Raw genomic sequence first — 22,735 nt, forward strand, 5'->3', positions numbered from 1 at the left:
AAAGAAAAGTATGGTTGCTAAGCAGTATTTTTTTTCTCTTAAAAAACAATTTTGTTCGATAAAGCTTTACAAAACACGTAATGGCCTGTCCTGCTTTGTTTGGCTATCAAAGCATTTTAATTATCAAACTACATTAATTAAAACACTCATGAAATATTTAAATATATTTTAAGTGAGATAATATTTTTTGCATCTAAAATTATTAAACTTTCACAAACCTTTTTTCAGTTAAATTTGATGTCCAAACAAAATTTAAAATTTAAATATTATTTTATAATTTAACTTCAGCAACATAACTTTTTACAACTCAACCAACACAAAGTTTAAATATTGCATCTATAATTATTAACTCCAGCAACATTATCCAAAGGCGTACGTACATTACAAAGTTCAAAGTTCAAATTTCTTATTCCAATTGAAAAAGATAAATAATATAATTCCAAACACACAATAGTCCTTTTTAGCATTCAAAGTCTTGTGTTTTCAAATCAACAGTGGGACCAACGGGAAAAACAAATGGGACCCGAAAAAGGAAAATCACAGTGAAGTAAGTACCAAATCGCCGCGCATAAAGTATCCTTTGATTATAAAAAATAATAATAAGTTTTCGCTTTATTTTAAGATTGAAAAATGGTTAAAAATATCTATAAATTATGTGAAATAAAAAAAAATGTCATTAGATAATAGTTTGATCCAAGAATATATTTATTATTACTTAATGGATTAAAAATATTTTTTAAATATATTTTTTTCTAATAATTAATTTTTTTAATTAAAAAATATTTATCCTACTTCAATTCGTAAAATAATATTAAGAAATAACTTTATTCTTATTTCTTTTCTTTTAAAATCTCTATAACTAATAAATAAGTAAGAAATAATCTTCTTAATCTCATTCGAACAATTAAAACAAAATAACTCCATGTATCTTTTTAACTATTAATATAAGTCATATATATAAAATCATAGTAAACTCCGTCATCAATTATCACTTAGATAACGATTAAATTTTTTTAATAAAATAATAATATTTTTATTTCTTAATCATTTTTGAATCGAAGTAGGATAAACATTTTATAATTGAAAAAAATCATCATTAGGAAAAAATAAATTAAATTTTGCAAAAGGGCATATTTGAACTATTAAAAAATAATAGCGATATTTTGCATCAAACTATCAACTGAGAATATTTTTATTTATTTCACATAGTTTAAGGGTATTTTAGACTTTTTTCATTTTAATATTAATGTTTGATCATGTTCAAATTCAACCTTAAATTTATTCGAAATTTAGATAACTTATAACATATTTTTCACTTTTAAATGTGTTTTTGATTTTTCTATGTTAGATTGGTCAATTTATTTTGAAAAAAAAATAACTTTCAAAAGTAGAAAAATAAATCCCACAAATAAAATTTTATATTAATTATGTCTTTCTATCCTCCAATACACCTCATTTTCACTTATACCCAAAGTATCCATCCCCGTCATCCAATACTCTTATCCATTCTTATCTTCTATCATATTTATCTAGCTTATATGATATTTTTTACTTATATACATCAAACGTGAAAAAAATAGGAAGGATTACACACATTTCATAATGTTAAGAGTTAATTACATTCTATTCATATTTTTTTTTCAAATTACAAAAAATGCTTAAATTTGATGGAATTCGAATACATTTCAAACGTCCTGATACATCACTTGATGAATCCGACCAATACATTACGTAAAGTGATATATCCGACTAGATACATCACTTAAAATGAATAAAAATTTTTGTAATTTTTTCAAATAATAGAAATTTTTAATAAATATAAAAAATAAATTATGTATTTAGATAATTTTTTTCCCAAACGCCTACTATAAGGAAACTCGAGAAAATTTAGTAGTAGGTGACAAAAAAGTCTTGAATTAAAAAAAGGTGACATTAACTTAGTCAAATGTCGTTAAATAGAATACGGACCTGATTAGAGTAATTGAAGATTTTGGGGTGTATATTAGAATTTAAAAATTTTAAAATGTTTTACCTCTTATTTCATTTTCAAATTTTAAAATTACCCTAATTTTTTATTATATACTAGTCTTAATCTCTTTTTCTTTCTTTCTCTCCACCTTTTTTCAGATTTTCTCTCTCACTCCATCAATCTTCTTCTTTCTCCTTTACTCCCTCTTCTTCTTCTTCTTTTTTTTCGTCTCCATTGTTGTCATCACCATCGCCGCTGCCGTCGTTCATTCTTGTTATCACATTTTATTCTATTTATCTTTTTTATTTTTATTTTTACGGACTGTTTTGTTTTGATTTTGATTTTTTTTTTAAAAAAAATAGTCGTTGATTTTTTTTTTTGCAAAACATCAAGCAACTATAATAGTTGTTGCAGCAACTATGATAATTGTTGTAGCAATTACGATAGTTGCTACAAATAATTGCTAGCAACTACAACAGTTGCTTGATTTTCTGCAGCAACTTTAACAATTGTTTGAATTGTTGTATCAATTGTTGAATTATTATAGCAACTTTTGCATAATTATTACAGCAGCTTCGGCAATTGTTTAATTTTTTTTTTTATAGAAAATAAGGTGTACATAGGAGAAGTAGCTGCTGAATAAGATAATGGTTGTGGCAGAGGAAAAGGTTGGTGGTGTTGGTGGAAGAAGAGGTGATGGTTATTATAGCTATGGTGAAAGAGGAGGAGGAATAAAAGGTGATGGTAGAGGGAGAGGTGATGGTGATGGAGGAGGAGGGAGAATAATGTGGTGGTGGTGATGGATGAGGAGGAGTTGATGATGGTGAGAGCCACGACGATAGCGATAAAAGGAATAGAAATGATGTTAACGGTAGAGAAGGAGGAGGGATGGGATAAAAAAGTCTTTGCGTAAATAATAAAACTTAAAAATTTTAAAATTAATGTCATTAACATTAATTTGTGTCACTCTTTTTTTGTTTTAATTTTTTTTTGTCACATTTAATAAAAATAGAGGAAACCATTGGCACTAATACCCCCCACAAATCCCCTTCTTCCCCTCTTCTCTTTTCTACTCCCATATAAAAGGCGCCATTTGTATCCCCACCCCCACGGTTTAAAAAAACCCCTAAACCCTCAAATCTTCACTCTTCGACACGCAGAAAGCTCCTTACATTGTCATGCGAAAATGATTTCTCGTGCATACACAACGGACACTCAGTCGAAATCCTCCGATATAGCCGCCACCGTCCTCGCCGCCTCGTCGCCGCTGCAGATCCTCGCCGCGTGCGACGCCGTTGAGTCGTTTCTACACAAGCATACAGCTGACCAGACCCGATGGTTCTTCTCCATCACTTTCCCAACCCTAATTTGTAAAATTTTCGGCTTCGATGAATGTTCTTCTGCTTCAGCTGCTGTCAAGTCTCTGTCTCCATCTGGATGGATAGATATCGCCGCTTTATCCAATGATTCTCAGCTCGCAGGTTTGCTTCTAAAACTCCGTGTGTTTCCATTTCTGAGCTGATTATTTTTTATTTACTTCCGTTTTGTTAGATTACTCATTACAATTAAGGTATAATTTCAAATAATATCCCGAGTTTTAGCTAATTAATTTGTTTTTATGCCATTACTCGATGACTATCTAAACTACGCATTTTTGAAAGCGAATATAAGTCGCCACATATTCTAGGATTTTCTTATAGTTTCCGTAGGTGTTGTGTGTTATTTTTGTTTTATGTTTTATCTGCAAGTTGCTATAGTTTGCAGGTAGAATTTCAGCTAATTAATTGATCTTTTCTGCCAATATTTGGTGATTATCGTGAATTATTCATCTAGAAAGCTAATTCCAAAACCTCCTCATCTTTGGGAATTTTCAATTTTTTGCGTTTTGCAAGTTTTAGTCGTTTTATTTTCTGTTATCCAAATGTTCTGGTTTACAGGTAGAATTTTCAGCTAATTAGTTGTGTTTCTTCTGCCACTTTTTGGTGGCTATAGTAAACCATCCATTTCGAAAGTGAATTTGTAATCCTTCTTTGTTTCCAGAAAGTTCTGTTTTTTTAATTTTTTATGTTTTGCAATGAGTTATCTTTTTGTTTTTTTGGTGACAATGTTGCTCATTTACAGGTAGAATTTTCCGCTTATTATCGCCCACTGGTGTGTTGCTATCTTCTATTGTGGCTGCGGATGGGCTGTCTCTGGTTAAATATGTATTTCCTGTAGAAAGGTTACCCGAATGGGTTCGTTATATGCTTCAAAATGAGAGAGATTCTTCGGTTTTGTCTGACTTATGCCCGTTGTTCAAAAATAGATTGAAGGAGGACTCAGTTAAGGGTTCTTCATTTCAGGTTCAGTTGAGTGTGTTTGAATATTACATGTTCTGGTTTGTCTATTACCCTGTTTGTCGAGGTAATAGTGAGGGCCCTCAAACTGTAAGAGTTAGGAGAAGCAGAAGGTTTAGATTGGAGAATTGGGCTTATTCAATTCCAGGTTGGTCAAGCACCAAGCATGGGATGGATCAGAACAATGAGGGCAATTTGTATGTGCGTCTCTTATATTCTTATCTCCGTGCATATGTACCTGTAGGTGATATAAAGGCACATCAACCATATAGGAGCTCACTGCTTCATTACTCTTTTGCCCATGAGACGCCAGTTGTTGAAAAAGCAGAGTTCTTGGTCAACACTCTGATACATTTTTGGTTAGTTGATAATGATTTCTCACCATTGCCTGTGAATTTGGGCAAATCATTTGGCGTGTCATTCCCTTTTCGGTCAGTACTGGGTGAGATTCCTCCTACTTCAGGATTAGGTGAAGTAGTTAATGTGTTTGTCAAGTATCTGAATCTAAGTTCAATTGCGTCAAGTGATGGAACTGACCAGGTTGACTACACTGAAAGTCCTAGGTGGAAAATTGGGGGGACATTTAACGCTTCTCAATCAAGAAATATTGTTCCTGTTGTGGATTCTGGTAACTGTTGGAACTCGTGGATTCAGAGGCCATTGTACAGATTTATATTGAGGACATTCCTGTATTGTCCAATGGAAAGTTCTATTAAGAATGCATCACAGGTGTTCACCTTGTGGGTTAGTTACCTGGAGCCCTGGTCTATTTCTATGGAAGAATTTGCAGAACTTGATGCAAATCTGGGGAATTCTAACAGAAATACAGTAAAGGAGGTTACCCCGCCAATGCCACATGGTTATACCTCTTCTTGGCAAGTTTTTGTATTAGCTAACTACTTATACTACAGCTCTTTGGTCATGCATTTTATTGGTTTTGCCCACAAGTTTCTTCACACAGATCCAGAAGTGATAGTCAAGATGGTTTCAAAGGTCTGTTCCATTTTCAATTTTTTCCTTTTGATGGATACTATTGTAGAGAAGCTTCTGGTGCATATTTCTTGGGTGTTTGTTGCAATAATGAGCGAGTGAATGCATGACATGTCTTCCAGTTATGTGCATGGTCTTAGTTTGGCATGTCTGGTCATCAATTACCTTGATATGACTAATTTAACTTTCAGCTAGCTAAATGAGAACTGCTCCAGATAACACAAGTCTTGTGGTTTCAGTTTTTAAACAAATACTGTGGATTTTCATTTTGGCAATTGTTGGAGATACTAATTGAACTTTTCTTTGTTCTTTGGAAGTGTTTTCGCGCACTTTTGAGAGTTTGATGTAATAACTCGCATGGTATTAGAGGACAGAAGGAAATGGTCTTAATTGCCTTGCCAAAACCATGAATCATGGTACACCTGAACATGGGATTGTAAGATCTAGTGGCACAGTAGCCTTGAGTTTGGCTGTCATCTCAATTTTGCAAATATTAGAAAGAAATTGTGAACAGACTGGAGCATCTCACCAGGAGCTGTTGATCAAATTTTTTGGACCAACTCCTGTAATTATGTGTCTCAGAGCATATGTTGTTAGTTTAGTGCACTGGGTTGCCCTGTCCTTTAGAGCATATGTTGTTACTCTCCAGTGTTCTGTTAAAATCTGCGTTGCATGTCTATATCCTGATTGACGTTTAGATTAGTTAGTATTCCACATGCTTTTATTTTACTATCATTTTCCTTGTTCCTTTTTTGAACTATGCTTTATTGTGCAGGTGATAACAATATTAACCTCATCTACAGAACTGATGGAACTCATAAAAAATGTGGATACTGTATTCCATTCGAAACCAGCTGGATCATCTAAATCAATCCTTAATACTTTGCATAGATATGTTCCTTCTATTCGTGAGCAACTACAGGTACTCTACTAGCTCTTCTTACCAGTGCTTTCTTAATGCATTGTTAGCCGTTAGCGCACTTCACTTTGATTTTTTCTCCTAGAGTTATTAAACAAAACGTACTCTCATTTGACTGATAGAAATATCTTGTCAGCAAGCATCAGAAGTGGAGAAATGAAACCCCTGTAACAGTAATAGTGGTTACAGTATGATACATATAGATGATGTGTACCTCCCTTAAAGTAATGAATGAAAATAGACAAAAGATATGAATGAATAACTTTATGTTATTTTATCTTATGTGCCCCGATCTTCACTTGCACATTTCAACCAACATCTCTGAGCCATTTTGGAGAGATGAGGTTGGCTCTGTTTTCTTTAGGGCCTGAAGTTTGATTTCTGCTTTCATAAGGAGATGAGTAATTTATGTGTATTGTGTTTAACATTATGAAACCTATTATCGTCTTCCTAAATTAGGTCATATAGGTGATGTAGCTTAGGAATGGACTTCCAAAATTATGAAACTGTCTCTGGATGCAAGTGTTCTAGGTTAATCTATTTAACATAAGTGTCCAAGTGTCTAATGAGCTTGTTCATGCACAGGGCTCATCAGATTTTCCAGAAAGTATTAGGAACATTTGGGTGACCTTTCTAGTAGAGCCTAGCTTCAATAGTCATGAACCTATGTTAGGGGTGTGAATACCTTCACTTGGTATGCTTCTTTCTGATTCTTATATACATTTGCCATTGTGTCAGGACTGGGAGGATGGGCTATCAGAGACTGATGCTGATGGTTCTTTTTTGCATGAGAACTGGAACAAAGATTTACGACTCTTCAGTGATGGTGAAGATGGTGGACAAAAGTTGCTCCAGGTAATCAATATTTAGAACTCTAGACATCCGTTTTGTATAGGTTGCACTTGTGTCTCTGTATTACTAACTCAGGCCAAACTATCTTTCAGTTGTTTGTATTGCGAGCAGAATCTGAACTGCAATCAATTGGTGGGGAAAGTCTCTCTCAAAACCTCCAGTGTTTGGACAGACTGAAATCCCAGCTTTGCCAGTTATTTGGTGCCCCTATTTTGAAGTCCAAGAATACTCCAGAGACTGTACAATGTGAGTACCTGCGGGATGAAATCTTCAAACCCAGGAGTTTTGCAAATAGAGCAATGGTCGATATTAAATACAAGGGTGATTGGATGAAGCGGCCCATCTCAGATGATGAAATTGGGTGGCTGGCAAAGGTGCTTGTAAAGCTATCAGGCTGGTTAAACGAGAGTCTTGGGTTGAGCCAAGTCGAGAGCAGCCAAGAGAGTCCTTCTTGGTCATATGTTGACTTGTCCAGTGATGCAAGGAGTGTGTGTGGACCCATGGAAATGATTAAAGTTGTGTTGTGCTCTTTCATTTCCTGTCTTCTTATGTTACGTGGAGCTGGTGTGAGGTTCATGAGAGAGCATGGCTTCAGGGTGAATCTCAGGGTCTTAGCATCAAAGAAGGTGGTAGTGGTGTTGCTTGTCATTGCTGCTTTCAGTCTACTCAGGAGAGCTTTTTTCGGAGTTGGGTAATGTTTACATGGGAGATCAAGCAACTTAACAGAATGAAGAACACAAAGATAGGTCTAGGACTGAACCAAAATGGAAAACAGAAATACTCGGAGTGTGTGTGTGAGAAGAAAGAGAGTAAAAAGAAAGGAAACAAAGAAAAAGCCTGCTGGCTTGCAAGCTTTCGTTTTGTTTTGTTTTGTTTGTAAATGTTCTTATCTTGTGCAGCATGGAGAATTTATATAGCAACTTGTTTGTTTGCAGCCTTCAGTCCTTCCACTTGTTTAAATATTGTTCTTGCTCCTAGCTGAAGCAATAAGCTTTCTTGTGCCTTATGAAGTCCATTGCACCCCAACTTTCACGAGCTGTGTCTCCTCTACTCACAACTAGGAATCACGAAACCTTTCTGTTTAGGTTGGGATTATTACTGCTCGCTTTGTTTTACTGTTAAAACTGCGGTAAAGGCAAAGAACTATTGCAGATTGTTTATTAGATTCTTAAAGAGCTTGGAAACTTGTCTGGAAAGTTTCTTTTGGAGCTTGGAGAAATCACATCTTTGCGTTCCTTGTTATCTGATGCTACTGGCCTCCTTGGTACTAAGTATTTTTCTTTAACTCACAAGTTACAGCTCACAGGGGTTAATTTAATGTATATTGGTATAGAATGTTACATTAATCTTCCCATTTGGGGCAAATTAGCAAAAATATTTCTTTTTGGTTTGTTTTTTCAAAACATGTTCATGAAACAGTTGCTTTTTGGTGTAAAAGATAGTTTGATTTTCCTCTTAAAAGAACCAGCTCTTCCTTGACAGATCCAATACGCTAGGGATAATAATGCATGAATTATGAAGTGGAGTTACGTAGTTCAAAAGTTGTCTAATTACATTAACATTTGGAATAGTTTAGACATTAATGCAGCGGTATATTTGCTTTACAACACCTCACATAACAAATGTAGAGGCAGAAATGTGGTAGTAATACACATTTGTTCTAGTTTATACTGATAGAATATACACAACACACATCAGAAAAGTAGATGAGAAATTCTCTCCCTAATATCAGTGATGCAGTCAGAAATTTCACAAAGGGGGTTTAAAATATAAATAAGTAAACCTATGAAGAAGCTAAGGAGATTCAACATCCAATATGTATACATGAAAAACAATTTTTAACCTTGAATATATAATGTAATTTTCCTTTGAAGAGGGTTCAAATGAACCTCCTTGCTTCCACTTGGCTCTGTCCCTGCCTGATATACATAAATATACGACGTCGTGTTTAATACAACTACCAACAAGATAAATATTCTACAGTGTTACTATGATAGACACATAAAATCAACTGCATATCTTGAACTGCCTCTTCACGTCTAAAAACATATTCAGCTATATACATTCCTTTTCTATGTACGCAACAACTCATTTCTGAGATCATCTTCTGGTTTATACTGCGCGAAAATTCAATTGAGAGTGGAAAAACTTGTGAAGATAGCGAAAAACGTGTGAAATGCTGAAGGCCTGAGACAAAGTTTTGACCTTCAAATATCTTTTCCCCTGCTGCTTTAGTGTGCATGAGCAGGATTTGGGACCTGTCAGCCTTGCCTTGCATCTCTATTGAGTAATGGCAAAAGAGACACGAACGGAGTGGAATAACCAACCGATGAAACCTCTGTTATCAGAAAAGAAATGGTGTTTATCAACAACACTACATTCGTTCGTATTCTTTTCTAGTGAAGTGGAAAAAAGCTATGATCAGTACCTCATATCATCTCAAGCAAATGGTTCATGTTGCTGTTCAATCAAGTAGGCGGGCAAGTTGAAAGCACGTAGAACTCGTGAGGGATTATTATATCTGTGATTCTTGAAACTGGTTGAGCCTTCTAGACCAAATGGAATGCAAAATCATATGGAAGAGATCATATCTAAATGGCATTGCGTTCCAATGAAAATGCTTCTGCAGCCTCTTGACATTATTTTGCATCACCTGATAACGTCTTAGAGGTATACTTAATAAAATCTCCTTCAGCTTAGGAATATCTTCCTCAGCAACACTTAATGAGAAAGCACTCCAATCGAGCACTTCGTCAAATGGGAGGGCAAGATTATCAGCAATGATCACTGGTACACACTCGTAGTATATTGCCTCGACTATCCTTGGACTGTTCACTTCGAAACCCATTGGACAAAGACAGAACTTGCTCGATTTCATGTGTTCAGGATAAGACATAATTCTTGAGACTCTGTAAGGTAGAGGCCCGTAAATTTTCATGTCTTCATCTCGGTCACTCCAGTACTTAAGGAGTTTGGGACGGACTGGCCCGTGCATATTTCCAGCAAAAAAGGCGAGGATGTGGCGTTGTGACACTCTTTTACCGCCAACATTTACTAGAGGCTTACCAATATTCCTTATGGCGGTCTCCGGGAGGGAAACATCCTTTCCAGCTTTAAATATTCCTTCTGATATATCTGCATTGCAGAGAGCTTTTATAGTGTTTCTAATTAGCTCCTCATGATCCTTTAAAATGTAAGGCCCCTGTAAGAAAATTATAGGATACTATCAAATCCATAGCAGTAAAAATTCATGTTGAGGATGTAAGATGGGGTCCAACAGCGGGTAAACCATCTGAACTGGGATGGGCCTAGCTCTGATACCATGTTGAAGTACGTCACCATCTCATCTAAAAGCTTAAACTTTAGCTTATTAAAAATCTCAGGGAGCATTCTTATAGATGCTCTGGCTCTACTTCCAGGAAATCATGTTAAATTTTGAGACTGGTTTTTATCTTTATATAACATGTTTTTGCACTATTATATACCAGGTTTCGTTGAGATAAGTCTGACTACCTAGTGAAATCCCACAAGTGGGATCTAGGAGGGTAGAGTGTATGTAGACCTTATCCCAACCTCGTGGAGGTAGAAAGGTTGTTTCTGAAGGTGGGCTCAAGTGCAGCAAATCAAAGTAGTTAGGAGAAGGAAAACAGTGAAGACAACATGACAACAAATAAGGAAAGCAGTACAAAGCATTCAAAAAAGGAACAATAACAACAATATAATTGAAACACAATAAACAACAGGTGATAACATATATTAAAAGCAAGAAACTACATGAATAAAAAACATGGGTGCATACCCAATCATGACAAGCAACTAGAAAGTGATCTGTTCCGCGTGTACGATTCCAAAAGGGATACTTTGCAGCTAACATGTTCACATAGTCCCGCAGGAATATTGACAACGGTCTAAGATTATGCGAGTTAGGCACATAAACTGCCATCTGCAACTGTCGTGAACTATATGGAAGATAGAATAGGTGAGCCTTCTCTGGATCCCTAGTGACAAAGTAGGGATTTTCCTCCATCAATTTCATGAACCATCCCTCAGATGAATAAATTCCCAGAAGATGAGGTTCATGAAAAATAGGCCCATCTCCTTCTTTATATATGTAAACTTTAAGTAGAAGTTCCATCAGCTCATAGCTCCTGGAATGTCAACCAAAATTTGTGTAAATGTAAACGTTAATCTTTCTTTCATGAACTAAAAGGTGTCATAGTTATACATACAATAACAAAAGCAAAACACAACGATTGAGTAACATTATATCAGACAAAAGAGCTATTTAAGAAAATATACTCCATCATACCTCTTAAAGTTGGAAATATTCCTAAAAAGAGGAGCATACAAGTCTGGATCATCGGTGACTAAAGGAGCTTTCTCAATCTCGCTTTTAGCATATGCAAGTGCTTCATTTGGTGTCAAAGATGCTATAAATCTCTGGAGATAAATATATTAGAGAAGAACAAGATATCCAGAAACAAATATGACTTTGGTAATTGATTATAAGCACAATATCAGGCTTACCTGCAAGTGATCAGGCACAACAGGTGGAGGTGGATAAACAATCTTTTCTACTATCCGTGCATGCTTCTTGTGTCTCCTACGCCTCAGAAGTCTTGCTCTTCTTTCCATAACACTTATTGATTGGTTTGTTCTAGCTGTAGAGTTGAGTAAAACAACTGGGGACAAATGCTTACTCATTTTCAACTGGTTATCAGATGTTGCTGATAGTTCCCTTGAATTGTTTCCGTGATTTATTAGGCGTTGGTAAGATGAAACATCCAAGGGTGGAGAGATAATCCATTCAGTTAAAGGATTAGGGAGGTTAGAAATTTGAAAGACAACTCTAAACACTGTTAAAATAGTGCCTATAACAAAGAGTTTCCTCCAGTTAACTCTAAGGAACAGAACAACAATTATTCGCCTCAAGAATTTCCTCATCTCCTTTGGCAAATATAGTATGTACTCCTCCCTATACTACAAAAATCCAACTTTGGTGATGAAATGATATGTACATTGACGATGCACATCGGATTTCAATTCATTTGGCAGCCTAAAACAGCCACCCCATACCTCAAACATGTTCTTCAGCTCAAAGTGGAAGATCTAACAAAAGAAGAGGATAAAGAAACCAATAAGTTTATTCTAACATGTAGGGTTATGATACTACATAAAAAAAAGAAGAGGCAATACTATGTATCCAACCATGGATGAAGGAAACAATTTACAAGACACAAATATAATTTGGTATTCAAATTAGCTAGTTCCCACCTCAACTATTACACATGGTATATTATTACCTCTCACCAACACAGATACCAGATAACTCACCAACAAAATTTCTCATGTGGAAAAGCCTCTCATACCAAAAACACCAAAAGCGAAGTTAGAATTTCAACTTTTTAAATTTTACAATGACGATTTTAAGTGATAATAGCTGGATTCTAAAATTAATATTTACACATATTTATTAACATAAATACATTTTTGAGCAAAATCAACTAGGTTTGTCTCAACCTACAAACAGGCTACTAGCTTCGTGCCCCTGAAAAACACCCCACCCCACCTCACAAAATTTGACAAGCATTTGCAATCTTAAAGATTCGCTTCTCTAATACATAAAAAAAAAAAACAATCTTTAGGTTTAAAATATTGTCAATGTAACAAATGATCACAAGCTAATTAACAATATGCATGATTATATTATCCCCAAAAAAGGAATAAAATGTGAGCAGATAACTAAGAAAAATAAACTTGTTGCACATTATAATGAAACCTATTTTCCATTACAAAAAGAGGTGTTACATGATACCTTTACTGTACAAAGATTAAACAGAGGGCAGCAATACGACGTCGGAGAAATTGAGAGAAGAAAATATAAATTTTTGAAGAAAAAATGGAGATTTGGAAAGGTGAGAAGGAAAAATAGCGAAATTGGCGGTAACTGTTTCCATATTCGTATATCTTCCACTATTTAAACTTAGAGCATTGGTTGGTCAATTCTAACACACTTCTTTTCCTTTCGAACAACTTGTTAATATTTGTGTGGTTATAAATTACGTGTTATAATTTTCATTTTAGATTTGCATTTTTTGCTCTATCAGAATGGATAGGACACTTGTTGCCCCTTATAAACTCTATCTTGAAATTGATGGATTTTTACTTCTTTTCTTTTACCTTCATGCTTTAATTAGTTTATTTCATCTTTTTCAATATATTTCGATACTGACGTGTGGGACTCAGATTCTATGCTTTAATTAGTTTATTTCATCTTTTTCAATATATTTCGATACTGACGTGTGGGACTCAGATTCTATACGTTATGATGGACAATAACAATTTCACCTCTTCTATAGTTTTGTTACTACATAAATCTTTTGGATTGCAACCCCAGGCCACCACATTTCCTTTTAATTTGAAGAAAACAAAGAAAGGAAATTGTTATATGATTCTTTCTTTTTTTGGCATCCAAATCTAACCTCTTTTTAAGGAAATAATAAAGTTTACCAAACGGTTTTGCCAGCTTAATATAAAAATAGAAAGAAGATCTTTTTTGCTTTTGGTTTAACAAGGAATAATTATTCTCTTAAACTCACTAATAATACGCTAACTTTCAGTAAATACTTATCTGCAAGTGTACCAAATGTTAACACTAAAGCAATTTAATTTACCATGGTGGATCATATTTAATGAAGTAATAAATATATACCTCTATTATATACCTCTATTATATAAATAACTCACATGTACTTCCATCATTATGAAAAAGTGTCTCACATATATCCTTTTCATCTTAAGAAAGTAAAAAAAATAATATTTTTTTGATTTTAATTTTTTTTAAAAAAAATCATGTAGCGGTATATTTTTTTTGAGAAAGTAAAAAAATAAAAATATATTCATACATGAATTTTTCTTTAGCAAAATTTAGGGGTATATTTAATCTTTTTCATACGAATTATTTTTTGACTTCTTTGATATCGTGATTTGAGTTTCTTATTCTGATTTCATTTTATTCTTACATTTTTTGCATGTAAAAATAAGAGAAATAAAAACAAAGAAGTGTGAAGGGACAAAGAGAAAAAAGTATGAAAAAAAATTCAAGACTATTTTTTCCGGCTATATTATAATTTAAAACTAATTATTTTGCTGCTATATTGTAATTTAGTTTTTGTATCTATAAAAAAATTGGAGCATGTATAATAAATTTTACAAGAAAAGTAGTGAGAAAAATAAATTTGACCATCAAAATAATAAATTCAAATAAGCCTTTGAATCAAAAAAGTCTAAATAAAAAATTATGTGCGAGAAAGATCAAATATACCCTTTTATGAATTATTTTTTTAATAAAAAACTTTAAAAAATAAATTTAAAATATATTTTTTTTACTTCCGTTAAAGTAAAAGGGTATATGTGAGTCATTAGTGTAATAATAGCGGTATATAAATCACTTTCATAACGAGGGTATATCAAGTCTAAATAACAAAGTTGATGTGTATATCATGTCCTTTTTCCTACATTTATTGAATGAGCATGAAAACACCCTGTTTCATATTATTTGGCCCATATTGATGTAGCACACTCCTTAAGAAAGCTTTAACTGGATAAATTTCACAAATAACCATTATAATAAATTTAATTAGGCTCCTTAGCTATAATTTGCATATTTACAGGTTGTAGCTATAATTTAAGCTGTCTCGTTTGTATAATTTGCAGGTTTGTATAATTCGTGGGTTCGTATAATTCACGGATAATTGGGTTATTTTTATATAACCTTGAAATAACAAATTTATACAAACACAAACATCTAAACTTTAAACAGTTATACAAATTATATTATACAAAATTAAATTATACAAAAGTTATACAAACTCGAACTGTAATTAATGCTAAATGTTAGTGGTGAATTACAAATTAGCTAAACTATAACTATATTAACTAATCAACTAGTATATGTTTGCTAATATGCGTAATTTTTCTTATATTTTTTTACTAAACTAACTTCATTAATGATGTTTAGAACTCTAAATCTGATTATTACTAATTTATGTAAATATTCAATAGTAAAGGCAGTATGAAGAAAAAAGTAATAAAACGTTCTTGATTTATTAAAATGGACAAATAGAATGAAAATATCTGTTTTTGATATAAAATGAAACGAAGAAAGTCACAAATAAAATAAAATATCTATTTTTCACAGAGGCCAAATAAAATGAATAGAGAGAGTACATTTTTACCCTAATTTTCTTGATTATTTTCTCTCTTTTACTTTCGTTTCTCCTTCCTAGTTTTCAAACAAAAGTACAAAAATTCAGTTTCCAGGAAATCCGTGAAGTAAGACTAATGAGTTAGGAAAAAATAGAAATCAATTTGCACTTTTTTTCTGCCTCTATTGTATTTGGTCCTTTTATTGTGTCAATGTTGAATCGAGACGTAAAAGAGGCTAAGTACTAAGACAAGTTGTACCTATACTAGTACATTTGAATAAAACCTTTATACAACAACAACAACCCAGAGAAATCCCACAACGTGGGATCTGAAAAGGATAAAATATACGCAGACTTTACTCTTATCAAGGTAGAACGACTGTTTTTGAGAGACCCTCGACTCAATAGAAGCATAATAAAAAGTCAGATAAGGATAAGAAATTCAGAATGATATGGAAAATCAAATAACGATAGCGACACAAATAAAATAGGGTAATCAAAGTACAAAAAGTAACAGATAATAACATGAATTCGAGCACAAGAAAATTATAGTGCGCTAATGCGCCTACTAATACGGAAGAATAACGAGACTATGTACTAGCCTTCTACCCTAATATGGGTCCTCCATACCCCTCCTATCTAAGGTCATATCCTCGGTAAGCTATAATTGCGCCATGTCCTGTCTAATCACATCTCTCCAATATTTCTTCGGTCTACCCCTACCTCTTCTGAAATCATCCATGGCCAGCCTCTCACACCTCCGCACTGGAGCATCTGTGTCTCTCCTCTTCACATACCCAAACCATCTCAGTTGTATTTCCCGCATCTTGTCTTCCACCGAGGCTACTCCTACCTTATCCCGAAAAGCCTCATTTCTAATCTTGTCGCTCCTGGTATGCCTACACATCCATCTCAGCATTTTCATCTCGACAACTTTCATCTTTTGAACGTGAGAAACCTTAACTGGCCAACACTCCGCCCCATATAACATAGCCGGTCTAATCACCACTTTGTAGAACTTGCCTTAAGTTGTGGTGGCACCATAAAACCTGTATATATTCCAAAAAAAGAAAGAAAAAAGTACAGAGATTCCATCAAGAAAAGGATATTCTAAAAAGTATTTAATAAGTAACATTTTTTGAACTTCCAAAAAAATTGCAACTTGCAAGAACAAGATAAACAATAAATTATGAAATCTTTTTTATATTTATAAAACTTTTATGATTAAGGCAATCTGATTCTGCTGAGATGTGGGAATGAAATATTGAGGAGGTATTTTTCTCTCTCTATATATATGATTTTGTTTAATTTTTTGCAAATTCATTAGCTAAATTTTCATTTAGTGTTTGATATTCGTTTTGTAGTTCATAAAATTTGAATTGTGCCGAAAACGGTTACTTTCCAAGTCAAAGTGCTCCTTATTAAAGAGGATCAAATTTTAATGCTCAAACTTAAAATATCTGCTTGTCATCTTATTAAGCCTTTGCTGATCAATTTAGTTTTTGGAAAGAAAAGAAAAGAAGAAAAAAATGGGAGAAGGGAGGCAAGTTGGATTCTAAATTTGAAATTTACAGATTTTTCCAACTTAACATGTAGTCTTTGTTTCCCCTTCAAAATGAATTGATATGTATTTAATATTTGTCCTTTAAATGAGCTGAATTTTAATTTTTGTCCTTAATAATCAAACTTATGCCTAGAAGGACATAAGATCTTTAACGGTACATGGCATAATTTACGAAATATTATAATGCAAAAAAATAAATTTATGCGTCAGTAAAAAAATATTAGCCTTTAAGAGACAAAAATTAAACATTAGGGCAGAAGTGAAAATGCCCGTTGAGTTCACATATTTATATATATACTGTTAGGTATTGAGCATTTGTTTAGTGGATGTCTTTTTCCCAAGTGGCCCCCACTCAAAGTGGGCAACTTGCCCACTTGGTATGTAAACTTTTATTATGCCTATAAATATGGGCAATGAAAGATAGATAAATCACACGGTAGAATACAGATACTATCATATTTCCTTTTTTTGTTTCTCTGTTTAAATCTCCCTTTCTCTCACTGTTCATTCTCCTAATCAATTGCAAAGTTAATTTTATAACACGTTATCAGCACGAGGCTCCGGCTAATTTTTCAAGGTAACAAAAAGTGGTAAGAGTTTTATTTAAATTTATTTTCATAAAATGGCAAATATTTCAAAAATTGAATTTGTTGCTTTGGATATCTCTGGAAAAGATTACTCCTCATGGGCACTAGATGCCGAAATTCATCTTGAATCGATGGGTCTGGCAGACACCATCAAAGATGATAACCAGGCATCTAGTCAAGACCGTGCAAAAGCTATGATTTTCTTCCGCCACCATCTTGACGAGGGTCTTAAATTACAATATCTTACATTAAAAGATCCCTTGAAATTGTGGAAAAATTTAAAAGAAAGGTATGACCACCTGAAGTTGGTCATGCTTCCACAAGCGCGTTATGACTGGTTAAATCTGAGATTGATGGACTTTAAAAATATAACTGAATATAATTCTGCTTTATTTAGAATTATAGCTCAGTTAACTTTATGCGGAGATGAAATCACGGAACAAGATAAACTTGAAAAAACATACTCCACATTTCCACCCGCGAATATGCTCCTGCAGCAGCAATATCGCGAAAAAGGCTTTACAAAATATTCTGAATTATTATCTCACTTACTTATTGCTGAACGCCATAATGAATTATTAATGAAAAATCATGATAGTCGGCCCGTTGGTTCTTTGCCATTCCCTGAAGTGAATCAGGCAAATTCTAACCAACGAGAAAGAGGCCATGGCCCCAGTCGTGGTCGTGGTCGTGGTCGTAGTCAAAGAAGAAATTTTAATCATGATGCTCGGCTGGCACCGAGAAATAACCAGCAATATAAAAGGCAGGGTAAAAAGCCAGAAGCTTTACCGAAGAATAATTCAGAAACAATATGTCATAGATGTGGAGGTGTGGGGCACTGGTCGCGGATTTGCCGGTCGTCAAAACGCTTGGTTCAGCTATATCAGGTATCGTTAAAGAGGGCAGAAAATAATCCAGAGACAAATTTTATCTCTGAGGACAATATTGAGCCCATGCATCTGGATGTAGCTGATTTCTTTAATTTTCCAGAAGTAAATATGAATGTTGATAAGCCCGATAATATTTAAATAATTCTCTTTGTTGTTGTATGTATTAAATATTATGTTTGTATTTTTCTAGCTCAATGTAATGAAATAAAACTTTGTATAATAAATCAGGTATTAATTATAATATTGACTTTCTTTCTTTGTGAAGAAAATATGGAAATGCCTCAAATCTTGTTTGGATCAATGATAAATCACGAGGATATTTGTGTAATTGATAGTGGAACAACCCATGCTATATTTAAAGACGAGAAATATTTTTCTAATTTACTTAGAAGAAAAGCTAATGTTACTACAATTTCTGGCAATTCCAAAATGATTGAAGGCTCCGGAAGAGCTACTATAATTCTGCCTAAAGGGACAAAAATTGTTATAGAAGATGCATTATTTTCTTCTAAATCTCCAAGAAACTTATTAAGTTTTAAAGATATCCGCAGAAATGGATATCATGTTGAGACATTAAATGAAATGAATATTGAATATCTTGGTATAACCAAGAGTGTCTCAGGCCAGAAATATATTTTGGAAAAATTACCAACTCTGTCATCTGGCCTATATTATGCAAAAATTAGTGCAATTGAAGCAAATATGATCGTAAACCAGAAGTTTACTGATCCAAATATATTTGTGCTATGGCATGATCGAATAGGTCATCCTGGATCAATAATGATGAGATGAATTCTTGAAAATTCAACTGGACATCCGTTAAAGAAACCAGAAGATTCTTACAAATGATGAATTTTCATGTGCTGCTTGTTATCAAGGCAAATTAATTGCCAGACCATCGACCCTGAAGGTTGGCATCGAATCTCCTGGATTTTTAGAGCGTATACATGGAGATATATGTGGACCTATTCATCCACCAAGTGGATTGTTTAGATATTTTATGGTCCTAATAGATGCATCATCTAGATGGTCTCATGTGTGCTTGTTATCATCTCGCAACCTGGCGTTTGCGAAGTTGTTAGCACAAATAATAAGATTGAGAGCGCAATTCTCAGATTATCCAATTAAGGTCATTCGCCTTGATAATGCTGGAGAATTTACATCCCAAGCATTTAATGATTATTGCTTATCAATTGGGATAAAAATTGAACATCCTGTTGCTCATGTTCATACTCAAAATGGCCTTGCAGAGTCATTTATAAAGCGCCTACAATTGATAGCAAGACCTCTATTAATGAAAACAAAATTGCCAATTACTGTTTGGGGTCATGCTATTTTACATGCAGCAGCACTTGTACGTCTCCGACCGACACATTATAATAAATATTCTCCGTCACAATTAGTATTTGGTCATGAACCAAATATAGCCCATTTAAGAATTTTTGGTTGTGCGGTATACATGCCTGTAGCACCACCACAACGTACAAAAATGGGCCCTCAACGAAGGTTGGGCATATATGTTGGGTTTGACTCACCCTCCATTATTCGATACCTTGAACCGTTGACTGGAGATTTATTCACTGCTCGATTTGTAGATTGTCGGTTTGATGAAACAATTTTCCCGCCATTAGGGGGAGAGAAAAAGGAACCCGAAAAAGAAAAAGAAATTGCGTGGAAAGTTTCATCACTATCACATTTTGATCCACGTACCCGCACATGTGAACAGGAGGTCCAGAAGATCATTCACTTGCAGAAAATAGCAAATCAAATGTCAGATGCATTTACTGATTTGAAACGGATAACTAATTCACATATCCCTGCAGTGAATGTACCTATCCGGATTGATGTCCCTAAAGGACCATCTACTAGTATCATAGCTTCTGAATCCCAAACACGCCTGAAGCGTGGTAGACCATTGGGTTCAAAGGATAAAAATCCTAGAAAAAGAAGCATAAGAAATAATAAAGATGATACTACACACGAACTTCCTGAAGAAGGTCAAGGTTTGAGTAATCCTGATATTCCTGAAGAAATCAGTGAACCCGAGACTCAAGTGAATGAAGAACTTTCAATAAGTTCTACCGGTGATGAGATAAATTTAGATCGATCAAAAATTACGGTGGATAATGTTTTTGCATATAATGTTGCAATTAACCTCATGCAAGATAGTGAAAGTCTTGAACCTAAATCCGTCGAAGATTGTCGACGTAGATGTGATTGGTCAGAATGGCAAAAGGCAATTCAATCAGAATTAGACTCACTTGCTAAACGTGAGGTTTTTGGACCTGTAGTCCAAACCCCTGAAGGTGTAAAACCAGTTGGCTATAAATGGGTTTTTGTGCGGAAACGAAATGAGAGAAATGAAATTGTAAGATACAAGGCACGCCTTGTTGCACAAGGATTCTCTCAAAGACCCGGAGTCAATTATGAAGAAACATATTCACCAGTTATGGATGGAATAACTTTTCGATATCTCATCAGTTTAGCTGTACATAAAAATCTTGAAATACATCTAATGGATGTAGTTACAGCTTATCTTTATGGTTCACTTGATAATGAAATTTACATGAAAATTCCAGATGGATTAAAATTGCCTGAAGCATGTAAAAAGTCTCGAGAAATGTACTCAATAAAACTACAAAGATCATTATATGGTTTAAAACAATCAGGGCGTATGTGGTATAATCGCCTCAGTGAGTACTTGATAAATGAAGGCTATATAAATGATGTCATTTGCCCATGTGTTTTTATTAAGAAAACGGAATCAGAGTTTGTGATACTCGCCGTTTATGTTGATGACATAAATCTCATTGGAACACCTGAAGAGGTCCAAAAGGCGATTGAATATCTAAAGAAAGAATTTGAAATGAAAGACCTTGGAAAGACAAAACTTTGTCTAGGTCTGCAAATTGAACATTTAGCAGACGGAGTTTTTATCCATCAATCTGCCTACACTGAGAAAATCTTAAAAAGATTTTACATGGACAAAGCACATCCATTAAGTACTCCAATGGTTGTTCGATCACTTGAAGTGGAAAAAGATCAATTTCGACCTCCAAGAGAGGATGAAGAAATTCTTGGTCCTGAAGTACCATATCTCAGTGCTATTGGTGCACTTATGTATCTTGCTAACGCAACTAGACCTGACATAACATTTTCTGTTAATTTGCTAGCAAGGTATAGTTCATCCCCAACGCGAAGGCATTGGAACGGTATCAAACATATTTTGCGATACCTGAAGGGTACTATTGATATGGGTTTGTTTTATAATAACAAAGGTTGCGCAGACCTTATTGGTTATGCAGATGCAGGTTATTTATCAGACCCACATAAAGCTCGATCTCAGACAGGTTATCTGTTTACACACGGAGGGACTGCTATATCATGGCGATCTACAAAACAATCCATTGTTGCTACTTCTTCAAATCATGCTGAAATAATAGCAATTCATGAAGCAAGTAGAGAATGTGTGTGGTTGAGATCGATGATACAGTTCATCAAAGAAAGATGTGGTCTAGAAAATAATGTTAAAATACCCACAATTATATTCGAAGACAATGCCGCGTGCATAGCTCAATTGAAAGGTGGCTTCATAAAAGGAGACAGAACGAAACACATTTCACCAAAATTATTCTTCACACATGATCTTCAAAAAAATGGTGAAATTGATGTACAACAAGTTCGTTCAAGTGATAATCTTGCAGATTTATTCACAAAGGCATTACCAACATCAACTTTTGAAAAATTAAGATATAAAGTTGGAATGCGCCGTCTCCAAAATATCAAATGAAGCTTTCATCAGGGGGAGTAAAATACGCGCTGCACTCTTTTTTCCTTAACCAAGGTTTTTTCCCATTGGGTTTTCCTGGTAAGGTTTTTAATGAGGCAGTACCTAAGACGTATTACCAGATATGTGTACTCTTTTTCGTTTATTAGATTTTTTTCCCACTGGTTTTTTTTTCTAGTAAGGTTTTAAAGAGGCACAAGACTAATAGATGCTCAGGATAACTATATTTATTTATTCTTTAACTAGAATATTTTTGACATCCAAGGGGGAGTGTTAGGTATTGAGCATTTGTTTAGTGGATGTCTTTTTCCCAAGTGGCCCCCACTCAAAGTGGGCAACTTGCCCACTTGGTATGTAAACTTTTATTATGCCTATAAATATGGGCAATGAAAGATAGATAAATCACACGGTAGAATACAGATACTATCATATTTCCTTTTTTTGTTTCTCTGTTTAAATCTCCCTTTCTCTCACTGTTCATTCTCCTAATCAATTGCAAAGTTAATTTTATAACATATACATATTTAATAGAAATAATGTTTTTAAGAGAAAGTACCGTATTTGTAAGTTAGGTACTTGTTGATTCTTGAAGCACGTCTTTATCGAGGGTGACACATATCCACGGCTGCATGTA

The 22,735-nt window shown here is 34.2% G+C and overlaps 2 protein-coding genes across 2 annotated transcripts; one reads left to right on the forward strand and one right to left on the reverse strand.

The window, feature by feature from the left end:
- The first annotated feature begins 3,052 nt into the window (after nt 1–3,052).
- LOC129889837 (uncharacterized) lies at nt 3,053–8,005 on the forward strand. The gene is made up of 5 exons (XM_055965294.1): nt 3,053–3,450; nt 4,091–5,298; nt 6,071–6,217; nt 6,953–7,069; nt 7,159–8,005. Exons 1-5 carry the CDS (start codon nt 3,156–3,158, stop codon nt 7,759–7,761), a joined length of 2,370 nt encoding a protein of 789 aa, XP_055821269.1. The 5' UTR covers nt 3,053–3,155; the 3' UTR covers nt 7,762–8,005.
- Nucleotides 8,006–8,885: 880 nt separating this feature from the next.
- LOC129888510 (probable glycosyltransferase At5g03795) lies at nt 8,886–13,190 on the reverse strand. Its single transcript, XM_055963472.1, has 6 exons — nt 12,882–13,190; nt 11,594–12,175; nt 11,376–11,506; nt 10,866–11,214; nt 9,495–10,268; nt 8,886–9,404 (listed from the first exon to the last, which is right to left on the reverse strand). Exons 2-5 carry the CDS (start codon nt 12,008–12,010, stop codon nt 9,582–9,584), a joined length of 1,584 nt encoding a protein of 527 aa, XP_055819447.1. The 5' UTR covers nt 12,011–12,175; nt 12,882–13,190; the 3' UTR covers nt 8,886–9,404; nt 9,495–9,581.
- Between the last annotated feature and the right edge of the window lie 9,545 nt (nt 13,191–22,735).

The sequence above is a fragment of the Solanum dulcamara genome, chromosome 5 (genome assembly GCF_947179165.1).
Source record: "Solanum dulcamara chromosome 5, daSolDulc1.2, whole genome shotgun sequence".
NCBI lineage: Eukaryota > Viridiplantae > Streptophyta > Magnoliopsida > Solanales > Solanaceae > Solanum > Solanum dulcamara.

Bases quoted from the DNA above. Each gene is read 5' to 3' on its own strand.
- LOC129889837 (XM_055965294.1), top strand. From the start codon at position 3,156: ATGATTTCTCGTGCATACACAACGGACACTCAGTCGAAATCCTCCGAT. The intron at 5,299-6,070 runs GTCTGTTCCATT...TTTATTGTGCAG, and splicing joins TAGTCAAGATGGTTTCAAAG to GTGATAACAATATTAACCTC. The intron at 7,070-7,158 runs GTAATCAATATT...ACTATCTTTCAG, and splicing joins GTGGACAAAAGTTGCTCCAG to TTGTTTGTATTGCGAGCAGA.
- LOC129888510 (XM_055963472.1), bottom strand. From the start codon at position 12,010: ATGAGGAAATTCTTGAGGCGAATAATTGTTGTTCTGTTCCTTAGAGTT. The intron at 11,507-11,593 runs GTAAGCCTGATA...ATTTATCTCCAG, and splicing joins TTGTGCCTGATCACTTGCAG to AGATTTATAGCATCTTTGAC. The intron at 11,215-11,375 runs GTATGATGGAGT...TTGACATTCCAG, and splicing joins AATATTTCCAACTTTAAGAG to GAGCTATGAGCTGATGGAAC.